General features: G+C 41.9%; 1 protein-coding gene across 1 annotated transcript; it reads left to right on the plus strand.

Annotated features, from left to right (window-relative positions):
• Window positions 1-4,917: 4,917 nt before the first annotated feature.
• LOC126291572 (ribulose-phosphate 3-epimerase) lies at window positions 4,918-24,103 on the plus strand. Its single transcript, XM_049985104.1, has 4 exons — window positions 4,918-5,211; window positions 5,301-5,408; window positions 5,508-5,729; window positions 23,646-24,103. The coding sequence occupies exons 1-4, from the start codon at window positions 4,975-4,977 to the stop codon at window positions 23,772-23,774; spliced, it is 696 nt and encodes a 231-aa protein (XP_049841061.1). The 5' UTR covers window positions 4,918-4,974; the 3' UTR covers window positions 23,775-24,103.
• Window positions 24,104-24,736: the final 633 nt, after the last annotated feature.

Raw genomic sequence — 24,736 nt, forward strand, 5'->3', positions numbered from 1 at the left:
TATCTTATGAATTTTGCACCTCAATGTATAGCAAAATAGATGTATACACATACATATTAGACTGCTAAATACACTGAAGAGCCAAAGAAACCGGTACACCTACCTAATATCGTTTAGGGCCCCCATGAGAACGCAGAAGAGCTGCAACACGATCCTGGAATGGACACAACTAATATCTGAAGTAGTGCTGGAGTCAACTAACACCACGAATCCTGCTGGGCTGTCCATAAATCCGTAAGAGTACTAGGGGGTGGTGATCTCTTCTGAACACCATGTTGCAAGGCATCCCAGATATGCTCAATAATGTTCATGTCTGGGGTGTTTGGCGGCACAAGTGTTTAAACACAGAAGAGTGTTCCAGAGGCCACTCTGTAGCAGTTCTGGCCGTGAGGGATGTCGCATTGCCCTGCTGGAAATCCTCAAGTCTGTTGGAATGTGCAATGGACATGAATGGATGTAGGTGATCAAACAGGATGCTTATGTACGTGTCACCTATCAGAGTAATATCTAGATGTATCAGGAGTCCCATATCACTCCAACTGCACGTGCTCCACAACAATAAAGAGCTCCAACAGCTTGAACAGTCCCCTGCTCATATGCACAGTCCATAGATTCATGAGGTTCTCTCTATACCCATACATGTCAATCCACTCAATACCATTTGAAACGAAATTCATCCAACCTTGCAACATCTACCCAGTCATTGACAGTCCAATGCCAGTTTTAATAGACCCAGATGAGGCATAAAGCTTTGTGTTGCGCAGTCATCAAGGGTTCACAATTGGGCCTTCAGCTCCCAAAGACCATATCAATAATGTTTCGTTGAATGGTTTCCATGCTGACACTTGCTGATGGCTCAGCATTGAAATCTGCAACATTTTGTGGAGGGGTTGCACTTTGTCATATTGAACGATTCTGTTCAGTCTTTGTTGATCCTGTTCTTGAAGGATCATTTTCCAGCCACAGTGATGTCAGAGACTCGATGTTTTACCGAATTCCGGATATTCTCGATAGACTCGTGAAATTTTCATATGGGAAAATCCCCTCTTCATCACTACCTAAGAGATGCCATCTCCCATCGCTCGTGCGCCGACTATAACACCACGTTCAAACTCATTTAAATCTTGGTAACCTGGCACTGTAGCAGCAGTAACCGACCTGTCAACTGCATCAGACACTTGTTGTCTTATATAGACGTTGTCGAGAGCAGCGCCGTATCCTGCCTGTTTACATATCTCTGTATTTGATTATGCATGCCCATACCAGTCTCCTTGGCGCTTCGATCTATATACACATAATTATTGGAGTCTTTGGACAGAATATACTAAAAGAACCTACTTTCAGATGAGACACATCACGTCGTATTTTGCAAATGTATCAGCAATTTGCAGCAAAAGATTTGCAGAGTGAAATAACTTTATAGTCAAATTAAAAAAATTTCCCATTCAAAAGCATATTTAGCCTTACATTGAAAATTTTGGTTCATGCTAATACTAACCCTTTATATATTTTGGTGGACATAGCTAAATTGAATCATTGGTAAAGTACTAACACTAGTGTTTAATTATTCACTCTCTTAAAATTCTGTACAGTGGAAGGGAGGAAGGAGGAAGTTCCCAATTTAATGTTCCATTCTCAAAAAGAGATCAGTATACACTGGAGTGTACACTTGGATTAGGTGAAAGTTGGGAAAGAAATCAATTGTACCCTTTTCAAAGATATCACTCAGGCATTTAACATTTACAGAAAATACAGAAAACTAAGAATGAAAAGAGAGAAACCTTCTACATAAAAGTAAACAAATAAATTATTAAAAACTTATAAAAAAAGGCTGAAAAATCATACAGTTGTGACACTTTTAAACTTTCTCAGCGGGTGTGTTGTAAATAGTCTCCATTGGTTTGCCACCGGATCACATATTGCGAATTCCATAATATTTAATCGGAGCAGCTGTCTGACATCTTCAGCTGGTTCAACCTTGCTGGTGACTAGGTATGACAGATGGTATTCACAAGGCGACGCCCTGTTTCTACAACATGCGCGCCAGGAATGCGCAGGGGCGGAAGTCGCGCATTAACAAATTATTAGCAGATAGATGGTGCCATATTCAAACGCCCTCTGTCCAAAATCGCAGAGTGGCTCTCCTGGATGTGGGCTGTACGCTGCGTTTACTAACAGAGAGGCCAGACGTTACTCACCAAACACCGTACGAGACCAGTGTTATGATGGGTCTGTTATTGAAAAATCTTGAATTTCGCGTTGTGCTTTAACAACAGCCAATAAAGGGTTCCAGGCTGCGCTCAGTTGAAATTTCATATCTTTGTTGATGAAAATATTGGCTGTATGGATATGTATTGCTTCCTTAATGATGCAATTCCAGAAAGATGATGGGGATAAAACTTCCATCTTTCATAAATCATGTCATGTCCTGTATTCAGTCAGTGTTCAGCAATTGCCGACTTTTCTGCTTAACGAGGCGTGTATGGCGCTGATGTTCATCACAGCGTTCTTGTACTGTGCGACATGTCTGGCCTATATATGCTGCCCCACACTGACAAGGAATCTTGTACACACCACATTTCCTGAGGCCAAGATAATCCTTAACCGAACCCAACAGGTTTCTCAGTTTTGCAGATGGTTGAAAATCACACTTAATGCCATATCTTCCGAGGACTCTTCCGATTCTTGACGACATGGTACCAAAATACAGAAAAAAGGCCAAAGTGTTAGATGTCTTCGTATCTTCATTCTGTTCCAGATATTGATCCTGAATGCATTGCGTATCTGTCTCTCAGAATAACCATTTTGTCGGAATACTGCCTGCAAATGTTGTAATTCACTCAGTAGGCCTACAGGATCTGTGTCCCAAGGTTCCATCTGCTTTCCTTCGAAGCAAAACATCAAGAAAAGGTAAAGTACGTCTTTTTCCACTTCCATTGTGAATTTTATATTCGTATGGAGCGAATTCAGATGCTGAAGAAACATAGATAGAGTATCAAGTCTATGTGGCCACACCACAAATGTATCATCCACATACCACAGGAAAGATCAGCGTCATACACGCCTTCGTCAGCTGGAAAAGTCGGCAGTTGCTGAATACTGTCTGAATACAGAACATCGCATGATTTATGAAAAGATGTAAGTTTTATCCCCAGCATCATCTTTCTGGGCTTGCGTCATTAAGGAAGCAATACATATCTGTACAGCCAATAATCTCATCAACAGTGATATGGAATTTCAACTCAGCACAGCCTAGAACCCTGCATTGGCAGCTATTAAATCACCATGCGAAAATCAAAATTTTTCTATAAAAGCCCCTTCATAACATTGGTCTAGTATGGTCTTTGGTGAGTAACGTCTGACCACACTGTTAGTAAACGCAATGTACAGTGCACATGTGGGAGAGCCACTCTGTGATTTTTGGCAGAGGGCGTTTGAATATGGCACCATCTACCTGCAAATCATTTGCACATGTACTATTTCCGCGACTACGCATTCCTCGCACCCATGTTCTAGAAACGGGACGTCGACATGCAGATACTGTCAGTCAGCCAGCCCGCCAGATGCAGTTAGTGTCACTGTTATGCCATGTCCAATCCTTGGTCTACTCTCTTGTTTGGTTTCAGGAAACCAAACATAGAACACATTTGGTGACACCTTCTCTGCTAGCCTGCTTGAATTTGTGGGCACGATAATCTGATTGGCGAACTTTAGTGCTAATTAACTCAGAAACAGCATAATATAACTAATTTTTGGTTAACAATTATGTATCACCACAACCTACACTATAACATGCTTAGAGGCCTTTCAGACTGTTTCTGACTACCTTGTAAAACTTCATATGGCCCTTCCAAGAGCATATAGAACCATTACATAGCTTTGGTCTTCGAGTTTTCCTATATTACCATTAACATGTCAGTAGCTGTAGTTGCATGAAGTTGTTTTGTGCTTCTGATATCTTCAATTCTTCACATTGTGCTTCAGATTTAACTGATCTTAAGAATCTCACTTCTTCGATGGTTTCCATTCCATCATTTGGATTTCTTGATGGCATTGACACCGTGGTTACAAACATGTCTCACAAGAGTTTCTTGTTATATTGTATATATCAGATGACTGTGTGAACTCACAAAATATTACTACATGAGTTTTATTTGTTGTCTTAGAATGTCACAATTGGTCTTTGCATTCATCTTGTGTGTTTAGCCAGGTGGCAGACATGAGTACTATGTGTTTTTCAGCTTGCCAGTTCACCCCTAAAAGAACCATATAAATTTCGCGTGTTATGTTTGAAATTTACTGTCGATTCCTTCCATTCTATTGGAGTAGTATATGTGTTTAATTTGCCTGGTTGTTTTGAATGGTTTATGTTTCATTTCAAAAACTTTTGGGAGTTATTTCAGTTTTTTCAGGCTTAAATGTGGACTTCGAGGGCTCTATCATATTCTGTGTTTACATTTTTGTAGATAAGCGCTACATTTCTTTGCTCATACTATAATGAGCTCGAAAACAGCCTCTGGTGTTTGCATGTTTGTCTGAATTTATGGTATAAATTCCTGAGCATGCTTTTTAAGCACTCTGGATCCCTAAATGATATTTTGTGTGTCTCATATTTTTCGAATTAGTTCTGTAGCTAGCATTGTGAAAGATGACGATCAGACCCTTATGTACCCTTACATTCGGGATTTATTGAGCGAATTTTCTAGTGATCGCCGCATAGATGTGGTATTAGCCCATGTGGTATGCTAAAGTAATGAGACATCTAACTTCCATGAAATGCTTCAGTAACGTAGGCATAGGTATTTTCAATCTGGCTAGCTTCGGGTCATACCGCTAATGTTTCGATACTTCGAGATGAACACAGTGGCCAGCTCCAGTGTTTGATCTTGTATAAGCTCTGTGTAGCGTTGTGGATACTCTTTGCATTTCATATGTTTTGATAGTAGTTGGTGTTTAGGTTAGAATCTTATCGTCATGGGAGACGGCGTGACTTGTAAAATAGGACCATCTGTCTTAAATGCCGATCTTGCTCAATTACATGATGAATCGAAGCGTCTTGTTGATGCTGGTGCAGATTATTTACATTTGGATGTTATGGACGGTCATTTTGTCCCCAACATAACATTTGGTCATCCGGTAGTCAAATGCTTAAGGGCTAAGATTCCTAAAACATTTTTCGAAACACACATGATGGTTTCGAATCCTGATCAGGTGCGTTTGTTATTGATTTCCTCATTAATTTGCTTGCAGCTTTGTCTATCGGACATATCTCTGAAAGTTGAAGGTCCAAACTTTTTCAGTGGATAGATCCTATGGCAGATGCAGGAGTAAACCAGTACACTTTTCATGTTGAGGCTTCGGAGGACGTAAATGAAACGTGCCGAAGGGTAAGAGAAGCAGGCATGAAGGTGAGCAACATAGGTGATAACTTACAAAATCAATGACACACAGAGCTTTCCGCTGTGAAGTATTTAGCAGATGGTAATGCTGCAGTTAAACATGTCTAGGTTGGAGTGGCCCTGAAACCAGGCACGTCAGTTGAATCTGTCAAGGAGTATGTTGATGTCGCAGACATGATTCTAGTGATGACTGTGGAACCAGGATTCGGTGGGCAAAAATTCATGTCTGACATGATGGAAAAAGTCAGATGGTTACGTGAAAATTATCCTGGACTGGACATAGAGGTAGATGGTGGCGTGGGACCGTCCACAATACAGCAGTGTGCTGAGGTTTGTTGAATTAACGGTATTTGTTAGTAATTTTACATTATTACGCAAAATAACATCAAATGCTATCAGAGGATCTAGTAATAAAAATTTTTAACAGAAGTTTGCGTTTATGGAAATGTTTTCCAATGTAACTCATCCTAGCTAATAATATAAATCTGTTTTTACTGCACACATTTTCGTAATTATGGAAAATAGCACTCGGTTCATGAACGGAAAATGCAGTAATGTCTGAATTGCGGTTTTTTTTTTTTTTTTTTTTTTTTTTTTTTTTTTTTTGAGATGCACAGTGGAATGAAAAATGTCTTGAAAATATTTCATTCTATTTTAGAAAAAATGTCAGCAGTAATTTCTAGAAATGTTAACCATGTGTGAAGTTCATATTGTAAGCATCAAAAATTACTTCTGGAACCTCCTAGGGAGGCTAATATCTGAACATTTTAATTGTAATTTCTTGCATGATTTATCCTGTCTGACCAGATATTTTCCTATGATATTTCTGAAATTGATCAACCTTGAAAGATAAAACTGGGAGAAGTTTATTTAAAATTTGCGGAGCAAGAGTGAGTGATTTTCGAACATATTTTAACCCAAGAAGATTGTTAGATCACAGGTTACTCTGATTTCAAATTTAAAACGAAATCTAGCTGTATACCTGTACCTAGTAATATTTAGGCCTATACATTTCTAAGAATACATACATACAATTTAATTGAAAATTTTACATTCTTCTAAGAGCAATGCCAAAAACTGTAGTGTGGTTGACTCAGTTCACATTGTGCACTTTTCAGCATGGCAGTACACTCTTGACAGTTTCTAGGAATTTTTGATAAAAAATATACCATAGTTCCTTAATTGTTCATGATAATGTTAAGGAAGTGTTAGTAAATGAGGAAACAAATGTCAACAGGATGAGAGATGCCACTTCGTTGAAGCTGTGTGTTGGAGCATATATTTGCTTGTGCTGTCTGTGAGTGTGACACATCTGTGATAGACTAGACTGAAGAGGACATGTTTGCAGAGGCACAGAGTAAAAAAATAAATACAGAAGAGTGTATTGCTGCTCAAACATGACACTAAAGGACTTCATATTTTTTCTGATTGCAGTTACAGTATTTTTTGCCACAAATGGATATATCTTTCAAGTGAAGAGCATGCAGATTAAGCTGTTTGTGGAAGAGAGCACACATTTTCAGTGGAAAGGCTGATTGGACTGTGGAACAGGTAGCTGCCTCCTTTAGGCGTTACTCTAGAGAGTAAACTTCTGTGATTCCTTCACATACTGATAGATGTAATTTTTCTCATCACTGCCTTGCTTCATCACACTCCTTTCCTGTGTTGATATGCATTGCATGTTGTGGTGTCACCCATCCCTCCTTCTGTTGTACAACAACTGATGAATCAGGACTGCCGCACCGAATGTTGAACATGTGTTGATGTGCAGACATTACCATTGAAAGAGTTGTAGCAACTACTAATGTAAATGTAGTTGCATTGAGTATTATATTGGGGCACGAGTCCCAGAATCACTTTCATTTGAGATGACTAGTATATTCAGTTTTAAATATATTACGTATTGGGCAACTTTCTGCAATATTTATTGCACCCTTACATGTTGAAATAGTTTTACTCTGGCAAAGTATTTCTATTTCAGCTACATGGTCACCATCGGACGATACTGAGGTGTCAAGAATTTATTAAGGGTCTTCATTATGTAATGAAACACTTTTTCTCTAGGCCAGTTTTGGTTGAAAAAGTGCAGAATTTGCTCTAGGGCATTGTGGAGTATGCCCGTTTCAACCCCCGTAGTTTCAAGAAGTTCCAATAGGTGGCAGCACTAACCATTGGCTTAAAAATGCTGTCTCTAATAGATGTGTTCCAGGTAGAGAGCTGCCATCGAGTTTCTTTTGGCAGAAAACGAGAGCATTGTGGATATTCATAGGTGTTCGCAAAATGTCTATGTATACCTAACAGTGAACAAAAGTGCATTAGGTCTTTGGGCAATGCATCTATCATCACAACAAGGTTCAAGGTTGCAAGGACATGTCTCATCTCCAGCATTCTGGCCAGCTGTGCTTCCTGCATTGCTGGAACATGCGGACACTTTAATTTTGCATGATAAATGGGTCACACTCACACCTCGCTAAACAGTTTAACATCTCTGTTGGCAGTTCTAACCCCCTTTGTCCACGAGTTGGGGTACTCAAAGGTGTATGACCAGTGGATTCCGATCCACTTAATAGAAGACCATAAAGAGCAACGAAGGACCATTTGTGTAGAACTCATTGCACACTGAGGCTAATTGTGACAATTTTTTGTCAAGTATAATCGCAGGTATGAAGCATGGGTTCATAAATTCCAACTGAAAACAAAACGGCAATCCATGGAGTAGACCCACACCACCTCTCCTTGAAGAAATAGTTCAAACGTTCATGCTCAGCTGGTGAAGTCATATCAGTAGTCTTGTGGGACCCTGAAGAAGCCATTATATTTAATGTCCTTCCTCATGGTTCAACAATCAACTTTGAAGTATATCGTGCTACCCTCAGAAAATTAAGTAAATGACTTTAGTGTGTTCATCGCCACAAAAATGCAAACGAAATACTCCTTTATGACAACGCAAGGCTTTGCAGAAGTCTGCCCACCCGAGAGGAGCTCACACAACTTTATGGGACCATTCATCATCCACCCTACAACCCAGATGTTGCACCTTCTGACTTCCATCTGTTTGGCCCATGAAGGCTGGAATTAGCGGGAAGCGATATGTGGATGACGGAGAGGTTATTGATGCAGTAAGACGTTAGCTGTGATGTCAACCACTAGCGAGTCTGAGCATACAAGCCCTCCCAGAAAGGCAGTATAAGGCTTCCACATTGAAGGGAAATTATGTTGAAACTTGGGTTTTGTACCCAAAAGTGTAGGGAATGATACAGTGTATTGGAGTCATGAATAAAATTAACCTACTTTCAGAAGATGATGTGTTGCATGAGTTACATCTCTCAAACTCTGTGCTTATACAATGGTCAGTCACATCTCTGTGGTTCATTCTGTATTCAATACACTTGTTACCTGCATGCAATCCCTATACAATTGTTCTCATTGGAACACCTGATGTTCTGTGCATGACTTGTTTCTTTGTGCACTCAGTTTGCTCTCATAGCTGAGAATGGGATCCCAGATATCCATATTTAAACCCACTGAGAAACTTCAAAGAGTTCTGTAGAAGTCTACTTCCATGAACATGTAAGAATTTCAGCCAGTACTTTTAATCATTTCTTGTTTACTGCTAATATTGAGTATTCACATCAGTAGCACTTTCTTCTTGATCTGTTTCTAATTTCTCCCAAGTCTCTTATCTTTTTCTTGCAATATCAGACTTCCGCGCCTCAACTGTGGGTGGTCATTTAAGTTATTGTGTGCTGAACTACAGTTAACTAAGTTGTTAATTTTACTTTAAGTTCCTTTATCATCAGTCTTTGTACTGCTCTACTTTGCCATTTCCCTAGTTGTCTCTACTTGTGTGGTTTCTAGTGTTTGTAAACCTTTTTAACATTTGGTGCGCACAGTTAAATTTTCTTTTGAAGTATCCACTTGCATAGTTTCTACTTTACTTGAAAGTTCTCACAAAATCATCAGTAATGACCTGTGAGGTGCATTGAAGTGAAACTGTTTTGGCCCACATACTGTTCACCACTATCAGTCATAATGTACCATTGTTCATCACCTAGACTACTTCTTTGGTAGGTTGGGGAGGGAGAACAATGGTTCATATCTCTGCTTGTTGTAATTGACTTTGTATGAATATGCAACGTTGTTTGGATGAAACCCTGAACTCTAGTGAAACTTAAGCTTTAGGTTACATTCAAACCCAATATTTTGATTTAGTTGGCTAAGCCGTGAAATATGACTGGAAAATGTCAGGTGTGGTGTCATAGCATAGCCTGAGGTCTGCATTAGGTTTAAAGGGGATACAAATATTTGCCATGAACTACACAATTTTAGAAAGAATCTTTCACTCTAATGCAGAGTGCACTCTCTTTTGAAAGTTCCAAACAGGTTGGACACAGAACCATTCCATTTTCAGGCAGTGCTGTTACCAACAGTGATAGATGTGATTCACTATCCACCCTGACAGATGTATGACTTCCAGTACTTCTCTTGTACCTGCATATTTTTGCTTACAAACAATACTTTTTCCCAGTCTGATTACTACCACTTTGCATTACAAACTTGTGGGACGGGGCTATGTCAGTGGCCTCTGCTCTGGGCCTGTTTTTGTTCATATAGACTGTCTGATTAAAAGTATCTGGACCCCTGATGTAATGCAGAATATACTGCTAGATATTACAAGAGATGACCTGCCATTACAAAAGGAGGTGGAGAGAGTTATGTAATTAGTGTAGAAGCAGTAATGTAACAACATTAAAATTGATCAGTCAGGAGGGCTCAGAGACTTGGAATGTGGATTAGTCATTGGGTGATGTCAAGTGACAAATCCATCAGGGACATCTAAACCCTTCTACAGCTGCCCCTGCTTACTGTTCATGTGACTGTGAAGTGGAAACTAGTAGGAACAACCACAGCTAAACAGAGACAAAGATCATCTCATGTATAGATGATGGGAACCATCCAGCATTGTGCAGGGTAGATGTAAAAATAAATATCTTTAATTAGAAGGAATCACTCTTGAATTCCAAAGTGTTACCAGACGTCAGCTGGCACAGTAATGTTGCATAAGGTGGTTAAAAGAGTGGGTTGCAGTGGTTGAGCAGCATCTCATGAGACACATTTATCAGTGCTAAATGACATTCAATTTAGTGTAAAGGCTGATGCCACTGGACAGTGGATGACTGGAAATGAGTGATTTGGAGTGATTAATCACACTGTACCCTGTGGCAATCCAACGGGAGGATTTAGATTTGGCAAACGCCTGCCATCATGTGTAGTACCAAGAGTGAAGCATGGAGAAGGTGTTAAAGTATATGAGTGTTTTTCATGATTGGAGCGTGGTCCCCTTATTGCATTTAAGAGAACACACATGGGGTAGAATATGAACATATTTTATAGCAGTGTGTACTGCAAATAGCAGAGGAATAATTAAAGGCCAGTGATTGCATCACTGTGACAATGCGCCATGTCATAAAGCAACATTTGTGACACAGTGGCTTGTGGACAGTAAGATTTCTGAAATGGACTAGCCTGCCCAGAATCCTGATGTGAACTCAGTGGAACACCTTTGGAATGAGCTTGAATATTGCCTTTACTTCAGACTCTAGTGTCATACATCACTACATTATGTTGATTTGGCTCTTGAGGAAAAATAGCAGCCATTCCTTCAGATATTCGGACACTTTGTTGCAAGTATCCCCAGCAGATCTCAAGCTGTCATAAGGACAAACAGTTACCACACCCCATTTTAATGTCCACTAATAGGTGTCCTGATACTTTTGATTATATAGTGTATATCAGTTCCCTGATACTAAACATGACAGATGATTCAAAGAAGCCTGTCTTTGCAGATAATGCATGTGTTATTGAATAACACTGAAGAGCCAAAGGAACATGCACATGCCTGATATTGTGTGGGGCCCACGGCAGCATGCCAAAGTGTTGCAACATAATGTGACATGGACCATACTAATGACTGAAGTAGTGCTGGAGGGAACTGACACTGAATCCTGCGAGCTGTCCATAAATCTGTAGGAGTAAGAGGGAATGGAGATTTCTTTTGAACAGCACGCTGCAAGGCATCCCTGATATGCTCAATAATGTTCATGTCTGGGAAGTTTTGTGGCCAGCGGTAGTGTTTTAACTCAGAAGTGTGTTCTTGGAGCCACTTTGTAGCAGTTCTGGATGTGTGGGGTGTCGCATTGTCCTGCTGGAATTGCCCAAGTCCGTTGGAAGGCCCAATGGACATGAATGGATGCAGGTGATCAGACAGGATGCTTATGTGTATATCACCTGTCAGTCATATCTAGATGTATCAGGGGTTCCATACCACTCCAACTGCACATGCCCCACACCATTACCGAGCCTCCAACAGCTCAAACAGTCCTCTGCTGACATGCAGGGTCCATGGCTTCATGAGGTGTCTGCATACTCGTACACATCCGTCCCCTCGAAACAATTTGAAACAACTCACCTGACCAGGCAACATGTTTCCACTCATCAACGGTCCAGTGTCAGTGTTGACAGGCCTGTTTGAGGCATAAAGCTTTGTGTTGTGCAGTCATCAAGGGTACAAGAATGGTCTTTCACCACCGAAAGCCCCTCGATTATGTTTCGTTGAATATTTCACACACTGACCCTTGTCGCTGGCCCAGCATTGAAATCTGCAGCAATTTGCAGAAGGGTTAAACTTCTGTCACATTGAACTATTATCATCAGTTGTTGTCGGTCTCGTTCTTCCAGGATCTTTTTCTGGCCGCAGGATTGTCAGAGAGTTGATGTTTTACCAGATTCATGGTAGACCTGTGAAATGGTTGTAGGGGAAAAATCCCCCTTCATCGCTACATTGGAGATGCTGTCTCCCATCGCTTGTGCACCGACTATAACACCACTTTCAAACTCATTTTAATCTTGATAACCTGCCATTGTAGCAGCAGTAACCGATCTAACAACTGCGCCAGACACTTGGTGTCTTATATAGGCATTACTGGTCGCAGTACAGTATTCTGCATGTTTACATATCTCTGTATTTGAATACGCATGCATATACCAGTTTCTGTGGCATTTCAGTGTATATGACATAGCAAACAGGTTAGTCAGTATCATGTGGCCTTCAGAGAATTAAAGCTTAACTGCAACAAAAACCAGTGCATACAATTTCTGAATCAGAACTATCGTGAAAGTTACAATAGAAGCGAAAGAAATGATTTAAAATTTATACCGCAGCTGGGACTTGAACTTCGGTTGCGTGGATACTAAGCAGATGTGATAACTATTACACTGCCATAGCAGCATGGTTAACCTAAGTGCACGGTCTACCCCAGTCCATTCCTGTTCTTAGCATAAACTTCAGTTCATGACTTCAGCCCATTTTCCACTTCCCCAGGGGTACCACAACTCTTTTGTGGATACGTACATGGCGAGCACGGGGCCCCGAGCTATTGCAACCTTCCTTCTTTCCAGGGCTGCATTTCCTTCCCCTTCCCTTACTTTCCCCTCCTTGCTCCTCCTCCCTCGCCCTCTCCTCTCCCTCTCTTGGTGTCCTTGCTTATGTTGGCCCCAGCTATCCTCCTCGTTCTGTTGGTTTTGCAATTTAGCTTTGTCGTGTAATCACCTCCTCCTTTTGGTACTCCGTGGTCCCCCTCTGGGGTTTGACCTCCATTGCAATTTCTCTACCATAGTGTGAGCCATTTGGGGAAGAACACCTTACCTAGTGTCCCTGAAGTGTGCCCTCCTAGTTCATTCCACCTTTCTTTTACGTCATTGTCTGATGCTAGGGTGCATAGCCAGCACGGTAGCCAGCCCGTGTGGTGGGGTTGCTATGTACCCTTTTGGTTGAGCCCCCTGAACACACGGGGATCACACTTCTGATACCTGATCTGTGACCACCTCATGCAAGCCTTTGAGTAGTTGCTAGTCATCCTGGAGCATCGGAACTTCCGGCAATGGCCGCCGTGGCAGACGGCCCCTGCTGTGGCTGGGTGGCGCCCATGAGGAGAGCCCCTTATCGGAGTGGGTGGTATCAGGGCAGATGCTATGCAAATGAAATGCATACGGGTCGAGAACTCTGGCCGTTCTTCTGCAGCCGTCTCTCTGCATGGAACTGATTCTTCTAGTGCTGCTTCTTTTGCCCCTTCAGCCTGCCCTTCCATGGCTACCCCCTGGGAAGAGGATCAGGCCTGTCGGCTAGGGCCGAAACCTTTCCCCCGGTATCTGGTTTGCACCAGGCCTGATGGGGATACTTTCACCAATACCAAACCTTTATTCTTTGTGGAACACAAGTTTGGTGAAGTGGACTTCCTGTGCAAGATGCAGTCGGGTTCGTTGCTGATCAAAACTGCTTCAGCTGCCCAGTCTGCGGCCCTTCATGCCTGTTCCCATCTTGGCACAATTCCTGTGTCCATTACGCCCCACCAGTCTCTAAATATGGTTCAAGGTGTGATTTTTCACAGGGACCTCATCCTTCAAATTCATGAGGAACTTCGGGACAGTCTCGGACGGCAGGGTGTTAACTTTGTTCGGAGTGTTCAGAAGGGTCCTGAGGGCAATCACATTGATACTGGTGCCTTTATCCTGGCCTTTGAAGGGGATACCCTCCCTGAGAAAGTAAAGATTATGGTTTATCGATGTGATGTGAAGCCGTACATCCCACTTCCAATGAGGTGTTTTAAGAGCTTGCGTTTTGGACACGTCTTCCTGCAGTTCGCAGGCCCCTCTCTGTGGTAACTGTGGACGTCCACTCCATAAGGGGAGTCCCTGTGTTCCCCCTCCTGTGTGTGTTAATTTTCATGGCAATCATTCTCCACTTTCACCAGATTGCCCAGTATATAAGAAGGAAAAGAAGATACAGGAATATATCACCCTGTGTCCATGATGTCTGGTTCACCCCTTCCTTACCCCAATCCCGGGCCCCTCTCCTTCCCCCTCCCCTGCGGCTCCCACACCTTCTCCTCTGGGCGCTGCTCCCCCTCCCCAGCCGGAGAAGTGTCCCACCCCCTCGGCGTCTGCTGGTCAAGGGCGCCCCTCCCGGGCTGCCCCTTCCTGGCACCTCCCAGACCAAATGTCTGCTGCCACACGATGACTGCAAGAACAGCGGTCTGTCGGCCCCCAGGTCACTTGATATCTTTCTGTTCCCGATCTTGCTGAATATAAGTCCCGGGACAAAGAGCTTCTGGTGTCACCAGAGGTCCCATCTCCGGCTTCACAACCAGATTCTGACCTGTCATTCATGGCTGTCGTGCCCTCCTTGTTGGTGATGGGTGGTGACCCAGCGGTATGACTGGCTTTAGCCTGTTCAACCCCCATTTAAATCATCGTTTGTGGTTATCCAATGGAATTGTAATGGATACTACCGTCACCTTCTGGAATTGAAATCCCTTATTTCGTCTTACTCTGCAGCTTGTGTTGTTCTACAGGAATCTCATTTTACTGATGATAACTCACCAACCTACTGTGGGTTCCGGGTTTTCTGTCTAAATTGGGTTGGACCCCTGCGGGCTTCTGGTGGCGTTTGGACCTTGGTCCAGACAGACATTGCTAGCATGTGGATTCCTCTTCAAACTACATTGAAAGCGGTTGCTGTTAGGGTCCACTTGGACTGAGGTCACGGTTTGCAATCTTTATCTCCCTCCTGACAGGACTCTTACACCTGCTGCCTTAACTGCCCTTCTTCAGCAACTTCCTCCTCCTTTCCTCCTTCTTGGGGATTTTAATGCTCATCATCCCTTGTGGGGCATTCCATCTAGACGAGGTCTTCTCTTAGTTTATTACAGACCACGACTTGTGCCTTCTTAATGATGGCTCCCCTACTCATTTCAGTGCCGGTAGTGGTACCTTTTCTGCCATTGATCTTTCTCTTTCTTCTCCCTCTCTCCTCCATTCATTACACGGGTCGCCACATGACGACCTTTGCGATAGTGACCATTTCCCATTTATTATCTCTCCCCCTTCCTGGCATGGACAGGTTACCTCGTTGGTCTTTCCAACGCGCCGATTGGCCCCTAACACTGCACAGGTCTTGTTTTCTCCCTCTTTGTCAGGTTGTATTGATGATGTCGTATGTGACGTGTCTGACAAGATTGTTCGTGCTGCGAGCCTTGCTGTACCACACTCATGTGGACCATTTTATTGCTGGCAAGTCCCGTAGTGGAGTACAGCGATTGCCCTTGCCACCCGTGATTGCCATCGAGCTTTGCAACACCTTAAGAGGCACCTATCCGTTGCCAGCCTTATTACCTTTAAGTGCCTTCGCACTAAAGCCTGTTATTTAATCAAACGGATATGTTGGGAGTGATTTGTTTCTTCCCTCGGTTCTACTGTCCCTATGTCACAGGTATGGGCTACACTTTGCTCTCTTCAAGGTTGCCATCGGCAGTCCACCCTCCCGGGCCTTCATTTCCCAGATGGCCTTTGTATGGACCCATTGATTCTCTCGGAACATCTTGTGACCCATTTTACAATGGCATCGGCATCAGCCTCTTATCCAGCTGCTTTTCTTCACCGGAAACAGTGGGCCGAAGCTTCCACCTTATGTTTTACCCCTTGTCAGTCAGAATCTTACAACGAACCTTTTACTGAACGGGAATTTCTTTCCACACTTTCTTCTTCTCATGATACGGCCCCTGGCCCAGACTCCATTCATAACCAACCACTTCAACATCTCAGTGCTCCACAACTCACCGACCTTCTGTGGGTTCAGTGTTTTCTGTCGAAATCGGGTCAGACCCCTGTGGGCTTCTGGTGGCGTTTGGACGTTGGTCCGTACAGACATTGCTAGCATGTGGATTCCTCTTCAAACTACATTGGAAGCGGTTATCCAGATGTATCTGGCTTCAGGGTGACTTCCCTTCTCAGTGGATGGATAGCATCGTGGTTCCTGTCCTTAAGCCTGGTAAGAACCCCCTATTTGTTGGCAGCTATTGGCCAATTAGTCTGACTAATGTTGTTTGCTAGGTACTTGAACGGATGGTAGCCCGTCGGCTCAATTGGGTCCTCGAATCTCGGGATCTAGTGTCCCCTTACCAGTATGGCTTCAAAGAGGGACGGTATCCGATTGATCATCTACTTCGCTTGGAATTTGCAGTTTGGTAGGCTTTTTCCCAGTACCGCCATTTGGTTGCAGTCTTTTTTGACCTACACAAAGCCTATGACATGGCCTGGAGCCGTCTTATTTTACTTACCCTTCATCAGTAGGGTCTTCAGGGCCCACTCCCAATTTTTATCCGCCAGTTCCTGTTCCATCGGTCACTCAGGGTTCAGGTTGGTACTGTTTTTAGTTCTCCACGGACCCAGGAGATGGGCACCCCACACGGTTCTGTCTTGAGTGTACTTCTTTTGCTGTCGATGGATTTGTGGCCTCTGTCGGTCCTTTGGTCGCCCCTGCCCTGTATGTGGATGATTTCTGCATTTGGGTTAGTTCCTCTTTGATGGCCTCTGCAGAGCGGCAGCTCCAGGGATCTATAAGGCGTGCCTCTGCATGGACCCTCACACGGGTTTCAATTCTCTCCTGTAGAATCACAGGTGGTTCACTTCTGTTGCCGTACTACGATCCACCCTGATCCAGAGCTCTGTCTTGATGCACAACGATTGCATGTGGGCCCACAGTTTCGTTTCCTGGGTCTTCTTTTCGACGACAAGCTCACTTGGCTGCCCCATATCAGACTTCTGAAGGTAGGATGTTTCTGTAAACTCAGTGTCCTTCACTTCCTTGCCCACTCTTGGGGGTGCGGACTGCTCGCTCCTTCTCCGTGTTTATCGTGCTCTAGTTCTGTCTCGCTTGGACTATGTTCGTCAAGTTTATGGTTCAGCTGCTCCTTCCACACTGCAAGTACTGGATCCAGTCCACCATTGTGGTATCTGTTTGGCCATTGGTGTTCCCTACTAGCCCTGTTGATAGTCTCCTGGTTGAAGCTCGGATCCCCCCCTTCTGTTTGGCGGTCCCAGCTTCTGGTGTCTTATGCACTCGCTGTCCATTCCTCTCCCACTCATCCTTCCTATTCTATCCTGTTCCAAGACCATGGACGTCGCCCACCTGATTCCCACCCTTGGGTGGGTTTACCACTTAGGCTCCGCCTTGCATCTCTTTGCCGTGATTTTCAGCTTCCTTCTTTGTCATGTCTTCCTTGCTCCCTCCCCTCCACCCCCCTCCCCTCCCCTTGGTTAGTTCCTCGGCCTCAAATTCGGATGGATCTCCGCAGAGGTCCAAAACATTTAATCCTCCCCCCCCCCTCGTCCCCCCCCATTCCCCCCCCCCCTCCTTCCCGATGGTGTTTCATTCCTTTTTCGCCGAATTTTATGGGAGTTTCAGGATGCTGTTGTTTTTTCACTGATGGCTCTAAATCTGCTGATCATGTGGCGTATGCCTTCACGTCCTCTGTTGGAACGGAAAATCATCTGCTGCCACCTACATGTGGGGTGTTTACTGCGGAATTGATGGCAATTTCCCAGGCCCTTACCTTTATTAAACAGTCCCAACACAAACACGTTTTGTTATACACGGACTCGATGAGTGGCATTCTGGCTATTGACCGCCGTTTTCCGCCCCATCCCTTGGTCTCTGCCATCCATGACCATCTCGCTGATATTCACTGTGTTGCTTGTTTCGTTGACTTCCTTTGGGTCCCTGGCCATGTGGGTATCCCGGGTAATGAGCTCGCTGATCATTTGGTTAGGGGAGCAGTCACTTACACCACATTTTCTGTAACCCCTCCTGCAGCGGATTTATGGCTTCACATCAAATCCCAGTTTGCACAATCATGGGCCAACTCTTGAGAGGCTACTTCTCTGTCTAATAAACTTTGTGTGATTAAGGTGACACCAGGCACGTGGTGTTCTGCCTTTCGCCTCTCCCGAAAGGACTCGACCACACTGTCATCTCCGCATTGGCCATACCAGGCTAACCCATGGTTTTCTTTTGCGTGATGAGCCAGCCCCACTTTGTGGTTGTGGAGCCTTCCAGTCAGTAGCCCACATTTTGGTTGAATGCCTCCTTCTTTTGGCTCTGCGTACTAAGTACAGACTCCCCCACACTTTACCTTTGATGTTGACTGATGATTCCTGGATGGTCACCCTGGTTCTTAGTTTCCTCTGGGAAAGTGGTTTTTATTCTCAGTTTTAAGGTTTTTAATCTCTCTCTGGTGTTGGGGCAGCGTGGTGAGTGTTGAGGTATCTCCCACTGTAAGCCGTGTTTGGAAATTCCCGACTCCCCTCCCTGACAGAGATCCTCTTTTCTTCCCCTTTTACTCTGTTTTTATCATTTTTTTAAGGATTGGTTAGTCTCCTTTTCCCATATGTACTTCTACATTCTAGCAGTTGCACCTTTTAAATCGCAGGTGATCTTGCCTCAGCTGCTTCAGAAGTGGGATATTTCCTGCCTCTAGCATAACGGGTTCGCTCTCTTGCTGACGTACCTCATTTTGTTTTTACCATTGACAACGTGACTGCCCTTTTACATTTTTTAGCCTTTTCTCTTTTATTGTTCTGACTTTTTGAGCTGTCACACTATTGGAATGGACCACATTAAAAACAAGGGACTGATGACCTTGCTGTTTGGTCCCTTAAGCACCAACCAACCATTTACCACTTCTTAAGTTGTCAGTTAGCCATACTGCTATGGTGGTAATGGTTAGTACATCTGCCTAATAAGACTTGGTTTCATGTCCCAGCTGTGGCACAAATTTTAATTCTTTTCTTCAGCTTACATCATTATCAAAGATTAAGTTGAGACACCCATCTCAAAGAAAATGTAATTCCATGAGATCTGAAATGGCAGATTAAAACTGTGTGCTGGACTGAGTGTCGAACTCATTCTGGATACATCCCCAGGCTCTAGCTAAGTCATGTCTCTGCAATATCCCTTCTTCCAGGAGTGCTAGTTCTGCAAGGTCTACATGAGAGCTTCTGTGAAGTTTGGAAGGTAGGAGACGAGGTACTGGTTGAATTAAAGCTGCGAGGATGGTTCGTGAGTCATGCTTGGGTAGCTCAGATGGTAGAGCACTTGCCCACAAAAGCCAGAGGTCTCGAGTTTGAGTCTCGTTCCAGCACACCATTTTAATCTGCCAGGAAGTTTCTTATTAGTGCACATTCTGCTGCAGAGTGAAAATGTCATTCTGGCTACATCAGATCTATTGTAAAAGTGGTATTCTGTTGTCTTAATGGTGTCATGTGTTCAGTTAATTTAACCATTTTAAATTCTTTGGGATAAATGGAAGGCTTTGTTAGAAGTATCATGTTCAGTGATTTGTAGAGAAACCGAATGCTGCTATCTTGACCATGCATGATCTCAACTGACAGGCACTGAAACATGAAGGCTTGTTTGCTTAATTTACTTTCACTATATCTCTTATGATTTTATACTTTGGAGCAACTCTGTGAACTAGTCAGAAATATTCTTGGCCCGTAGAAAGGTGATCAGACTGATATGTAGTGTCAATTCGTCAGCTTTGTGTGGGTCACTGGTCAAGTGCCTCAGATTCTAATGCCAACATTCTTGTTCCAATATTGTTAGTATTGACACATTTGTATGAAACTGCAACATTCATTCATTGATCACCAAATGGGAAAAAGACACACATTTGACTAACGTTTCCTTAAGCTTTGTACAGAATGGTGTGTTTTAATCAACAGCTATCATTTTCAGTAGTCTTCCATCAGAACCAAAAAAAGTATTCAAATCCACATTGAAAGGTTCCCTTGTGCACATTTCTTGTACTGTGCACAGCAGTTCTTCACAGTGGTCAAGAAATTTTCTTTGTAGTGTTATTTGTACACTATTACCATTTTTATTGTTCTGTTAATTCTTTGTTTATAAATATTCTAATCAGCATTCTGTAAATTATTTCGTTACTCATTCTGGGACTAAGTAGCTTTTTCTCGCATGATTCCACAGAACCTGATAAATAAAAATTGTACAAATTGGAACCTTGCTCAAAAGTTAATTGTAGAATTGGTTACTGAGAATGGGCTCTGTCCCACCTTATTAATTGTTTATTTGTGGCAACTGGTACCAATATTCATTTTATATGAAGTGCACAGATAGACTTCAGTGAAAGTTTACTGAAATCTCCTTCTTTTCAACACTTTCCTTCATATATTTAAATCTTTCAAGCATTAACTGACACTTCCTGCCATTTGTCACTGTCACTGTCTATCATGGTAGATAATACATCCCTCAGTTGGTAGACACTTGCCCGCAAAAGGCAAAGGTCCCGAGTTAGTCTGTCTGGCATAAGTTTTAATCTACCAGGAAGTTTCATATCAGCGCACACTCCGCTGCAGTGTGAAAATCTCATCCTGAATACATCCCACAGTCCATACGTGTGAGTTTAAGCATAGCTTTCCTGTGCTCCCAGTCTGCATTGGACACAGCTTTCATTTACTCTTTGACTCATTCATTGCTGTTTATAGTGCCTGTTGATGAGATAGACCTTTAGGGATTTGGAACAAGTCAAAATTTACTTCAACAAATAACAAGCATACCATAAAAATTTAATCTGTACACAGCATTGGCAGTAAGCTTACACTGTTGTGAGAGTACGTGTGATTTCCACAAGAAGCTCTCTGAGCCTTGTAGCTTGTTTCCAGCCGAGCTATCTGTAGCTTTCTGTTCTTCAAGTAGAATAAGTGAAAATGAAAAACAGTAAAAATATCTCTGTGACGTGGCCTGTTACAAACCCAACAGAAAACATTAAATTAATTTTGCAGCTATTAGCTGGTTTACAGAGAACTGTTCTTTATGTTGGAGAGTGTTCAGAGGCCTACTATTAAAATAAAATAATGAACATTTATATTGTTATTAATTATGGAATGTGTATGTTTCACTTTAAAATGTACACTGTGGCCATTATAACACCACCACTGTGGAGATGGCATGCAAGAAACATCAAACTGGAATGCAGTGTGTTACATGCTCAGATATGCACATGATTACCATTTCAGTGCAGGTACAAAAAGTAGGTAGGAGACAGTGTTGTGGGTTTGTTGTGCAGAAATCCCATTTGAATGTTGTTTGTCAGTCCGATCATTTTGTGCCTTGCATAAGCAGGAGTTATGGCTTCCCATGACACGGTAGCAGAGAGTTGTATGAACAGTGGTCCACCCAAAAATGTTGGAATCAGCAGTGGTATTGCATATTAGTCCCAGTTCTCTGTGCACCACCACTATGGACATATCCATGTGTTAGAACTGATACTGCCAGATTACATTTGTTTCTGATACAGGCCCAACACCTGGCATGATGGCACAGGGTGCCATTGGGTAGACAGCATTGTCACCTCTGGCTCTCAGAGCTGGTAATGTGGCTAGCAGCCATTACATTTTTAAGTGTGATGGCCAGTGGTTGTGCCCCTTTTGTAGTTATTTCCCTGACCAAGCTTTCAAGGAGAGGCCGCTAGGGGTGCGACAGTTTTTGGAACTATCTATTCAGTGATGTAGTTTGGGATTGCAGGTACCTCACCCTGCAGCCATTCACCATGGTAATTTGATGTGACTGTTCTGGAGGTTTAAAATTAAAATTAATAACAATAATTAGGTGGGCATTTTGATGTAGTGGTTAGCATACAAGTCTAATGAGTAACAGTTGGTGGCATTGAATCTTGTCAGATACTTCAAATTTTTTTCCATTTTTAAATGTTTATCAAAATGACTTTGATCATTATTTTTATTCAATTAGTTGGTTTAAATGTACTTTCTTATTTCTAATTGTTTGTCATGTCATTTTAATCACCATATCAACTTTTTCCTTTGTTCTTATTTTTTCTTCCTATCTTTTTTCAGTTAGTATAGTTATGCATGTGATTTTAATTATTTTTTTAAAAAACTGACTTATATTTAATTTTGTCCAATTTGCAGTCATATATTTTTGTCCATATTACTGCAGTCATTAATTCTATTCCTGACATTCCTTGAATATTGTTTTGTTTACAATTCCTTCTTTCATTTACATCATCTGCATTTCGTCCTTAGTGGAACAAGAATTTGTTTTAATTGTTTGTATGACAATTGCCATACAAAAAAGTACATCTTGTTTATAATAAATGTTTTTGACTATGTCGCACACCCAATACAAAGATTTTAGTCTTCTGTTTTTTGACTGATGTATTGACATTTTCAAATATTTAAGTATTATATTGATAAATGTAAATAAGTAAAATCATGTGCCCAAAGATTTCAAATGAGAAAAGAAAGATACGAAGAATAAAAAATAGCAAATGAAAAAGTTAGTATTCTGATAAAAATGATGTGGCAAAGGATTAGAAATTGAAAAATAAATGTAAGCTAATTAATTGAATATAACTGTCATTTCTATAAAGATTTAAAAATAAATTTTGAACTACCAAACAAGATTTGAAACAATAATCTTCACATCAGACTAGGATGCTAACCATTACACCAGTGGTTAGTTAGATGATGATTGTGTTCAATTTTAAAGCTCTAGAACAAGCAAAATTAAAACAACAACAAAATTGTCGATTACTTGCAAAGTAGAACCCATGAGGGTGAATGGCCACAGGGTATGATAAAACGTACTCTAACCCACATGAGCGTGTAGATGATTTCAAAAAGTCGATCCCACCACTAAGAACCTCTTCTTGTCAGTACAGAGGGTGCTAGACTGTTGTCCTGGCCAGCTCATTCTTCAGGTATCTCACTTAGTGAAGACACCTGGCTGTGGGTTTTTAAGAGACTGGCATGTCACCACTCACCAGCAACTGCTGTTTATGAACTCTGGCAAAAAGTTGAAGCAGCATGGGGTGAGTTATCAGTACCTGTCATCCAAGCTCAACTCTGTGCACAGCTGGGTTAACCTGATTCCTGCTGTCAAAGTGGAAGCTCTGTGTATTAAATATCATACCCGTAGAACCCCAAATGCCTTAAAAATTTAATAACATGTTCCTCCCCCTACACTGTATATGCACAGTAACTAAAATTTCGTTACTTGCTATCTACTGTGGTGTTATTTTGAAGGCTAGCAGTGTATTTTGAGCTTTAGTTTGGAATTTTGTGTGCTTTATTCTCATTTTGGAAATATAAATTACATTCCTGCATGTGTACATGATTTACTAGTGTATCGCATTCATAACTTCTAAATTCTCTGTGTTTAAGAATGTTTACATGAATGAAATTGGGTTAACTCTTTCCAAACAACTTGATATATAAATCGTAGCTGCCATGGTATTTCCACCCAGTTTTTACAATTTAATGGCAGTTTCTAACATTGACTGATATTCTGGAACTTTCCTTTTACTTTTGCAGGCAGGAGCCAATATGATAGTCTCTGGAACTGCAATAACAAGTGCTCCAGATCCAAAGGACATAATATCAACAATGAGAAGTCAAGTGCAAGCATCGATTGATAAATTGAGGGTGCAAGTGGAAGTGTAAGGATGAAGGAATAGAGGAGTGTGCACATGCAATAACACCCGAGACCCAAAAGCACACACAACTTTCCATTACTAGATGTAGTGTCAGTTGGTGGATTCAGTAGCAGATGAAAATTGCTTACATTTGGAAGTAGTGAGAGGGTATACTTCCAAAAGAATCATGTGGCAGCCATTCTTTTAAGAGGATGAGTAACGGTGTTTTGTCACACCGAATAATGGGTTTTAATGTTGAAGTCGTATGTAAACATTGTTTGATACGTATAGACTGGGTTGTTACTATAGTATGTAAAGATTATTTTTGTATGAATAAATTTTATAGGGATTCTTAAAGATTCTGTTTTGATCTCCTTTTGTGTGAATAATTGAAAATTTTCACTGCGCACCCATTCCTATTCATAATTTATCTGAGCATTGCAATTTTAAAATTAACTGCATACAGTCTTGAGCTTTTTGGAACATTAAAAGACCTTTCTTCAGAACGTTAAGAAAGGAACAGGGACTAAACACACAAGTGCAGTGACATATGAATACTTAATGGGCACTGAAATATACAGTAAAAGAAGTCTAACAAATAGGTACTCAGCTAGATACACCATTTTCATGATCTGTTGGTAAATGGCAGCAGCTGCATGAAGCTGTTTGGTAGTTATATTTTCATATGTATGAAGGTCATGATGCCAGAAAACTGTTACTAAAGTCTGGATGACTCTGAGGTCCAGTGGTTGGTAAAGTGAGAATATTACTTGTTAGATATAAATAGATGAAAAGACAAATCATTATGATACTGAAAAGCACTGAATGGAATATATATATGGACCTCAAACAGAATAACAAAGTGCTTGACAGTTGGGCTTGTGCTGGGCAGTGTTGGTTCATGTTCCTCCCCACACACAATATAGCTGTGGGAGCAACAGCTAGGCTTTCCATTCTGGAAATATTCACAAGCATTGACATGTAATACCT

This window comes from Schistocerca gregaria, chromosome 9, assembly GCF_023897955.1.
Source record: "Schistocerca gregaria isolate iqSchGreg1 chromosome 9, iqSchGreg1.2, whole genome shotgun sequence".
Classification (NCBI taxonomy): Eukaryota; Metazoa; Arthropoda; class Insecta; order Orthoptera; family Acrididae; genus Schistocerca; species Schistocerca gregaria.

Bases quoted from the DNA above. Each gene is read 5' to 3' on its own strand.
- LOC126291572 (XM_049985104.1), top strand. From the start codon at position 4,975: ATGGGAGACGGCGTGACTTGTAAAATAGGACCATCTGTCTTAAATGCC. The intron at 5,212-5,300 runs GTGCGTTTGTTA...AAACTTTTTCAG, and splicing joins TGGTTTCGAATCCTGATCAG to TGGATAGATCCTATGGCAGA. The intron at 5,409-5,507 runs GTGAGCAACATA...AAACATGTCTAG, and splicing joins TAAGAGAAGCAGGCATGAAG to GTTGGAGTGGCCCTGAAACC.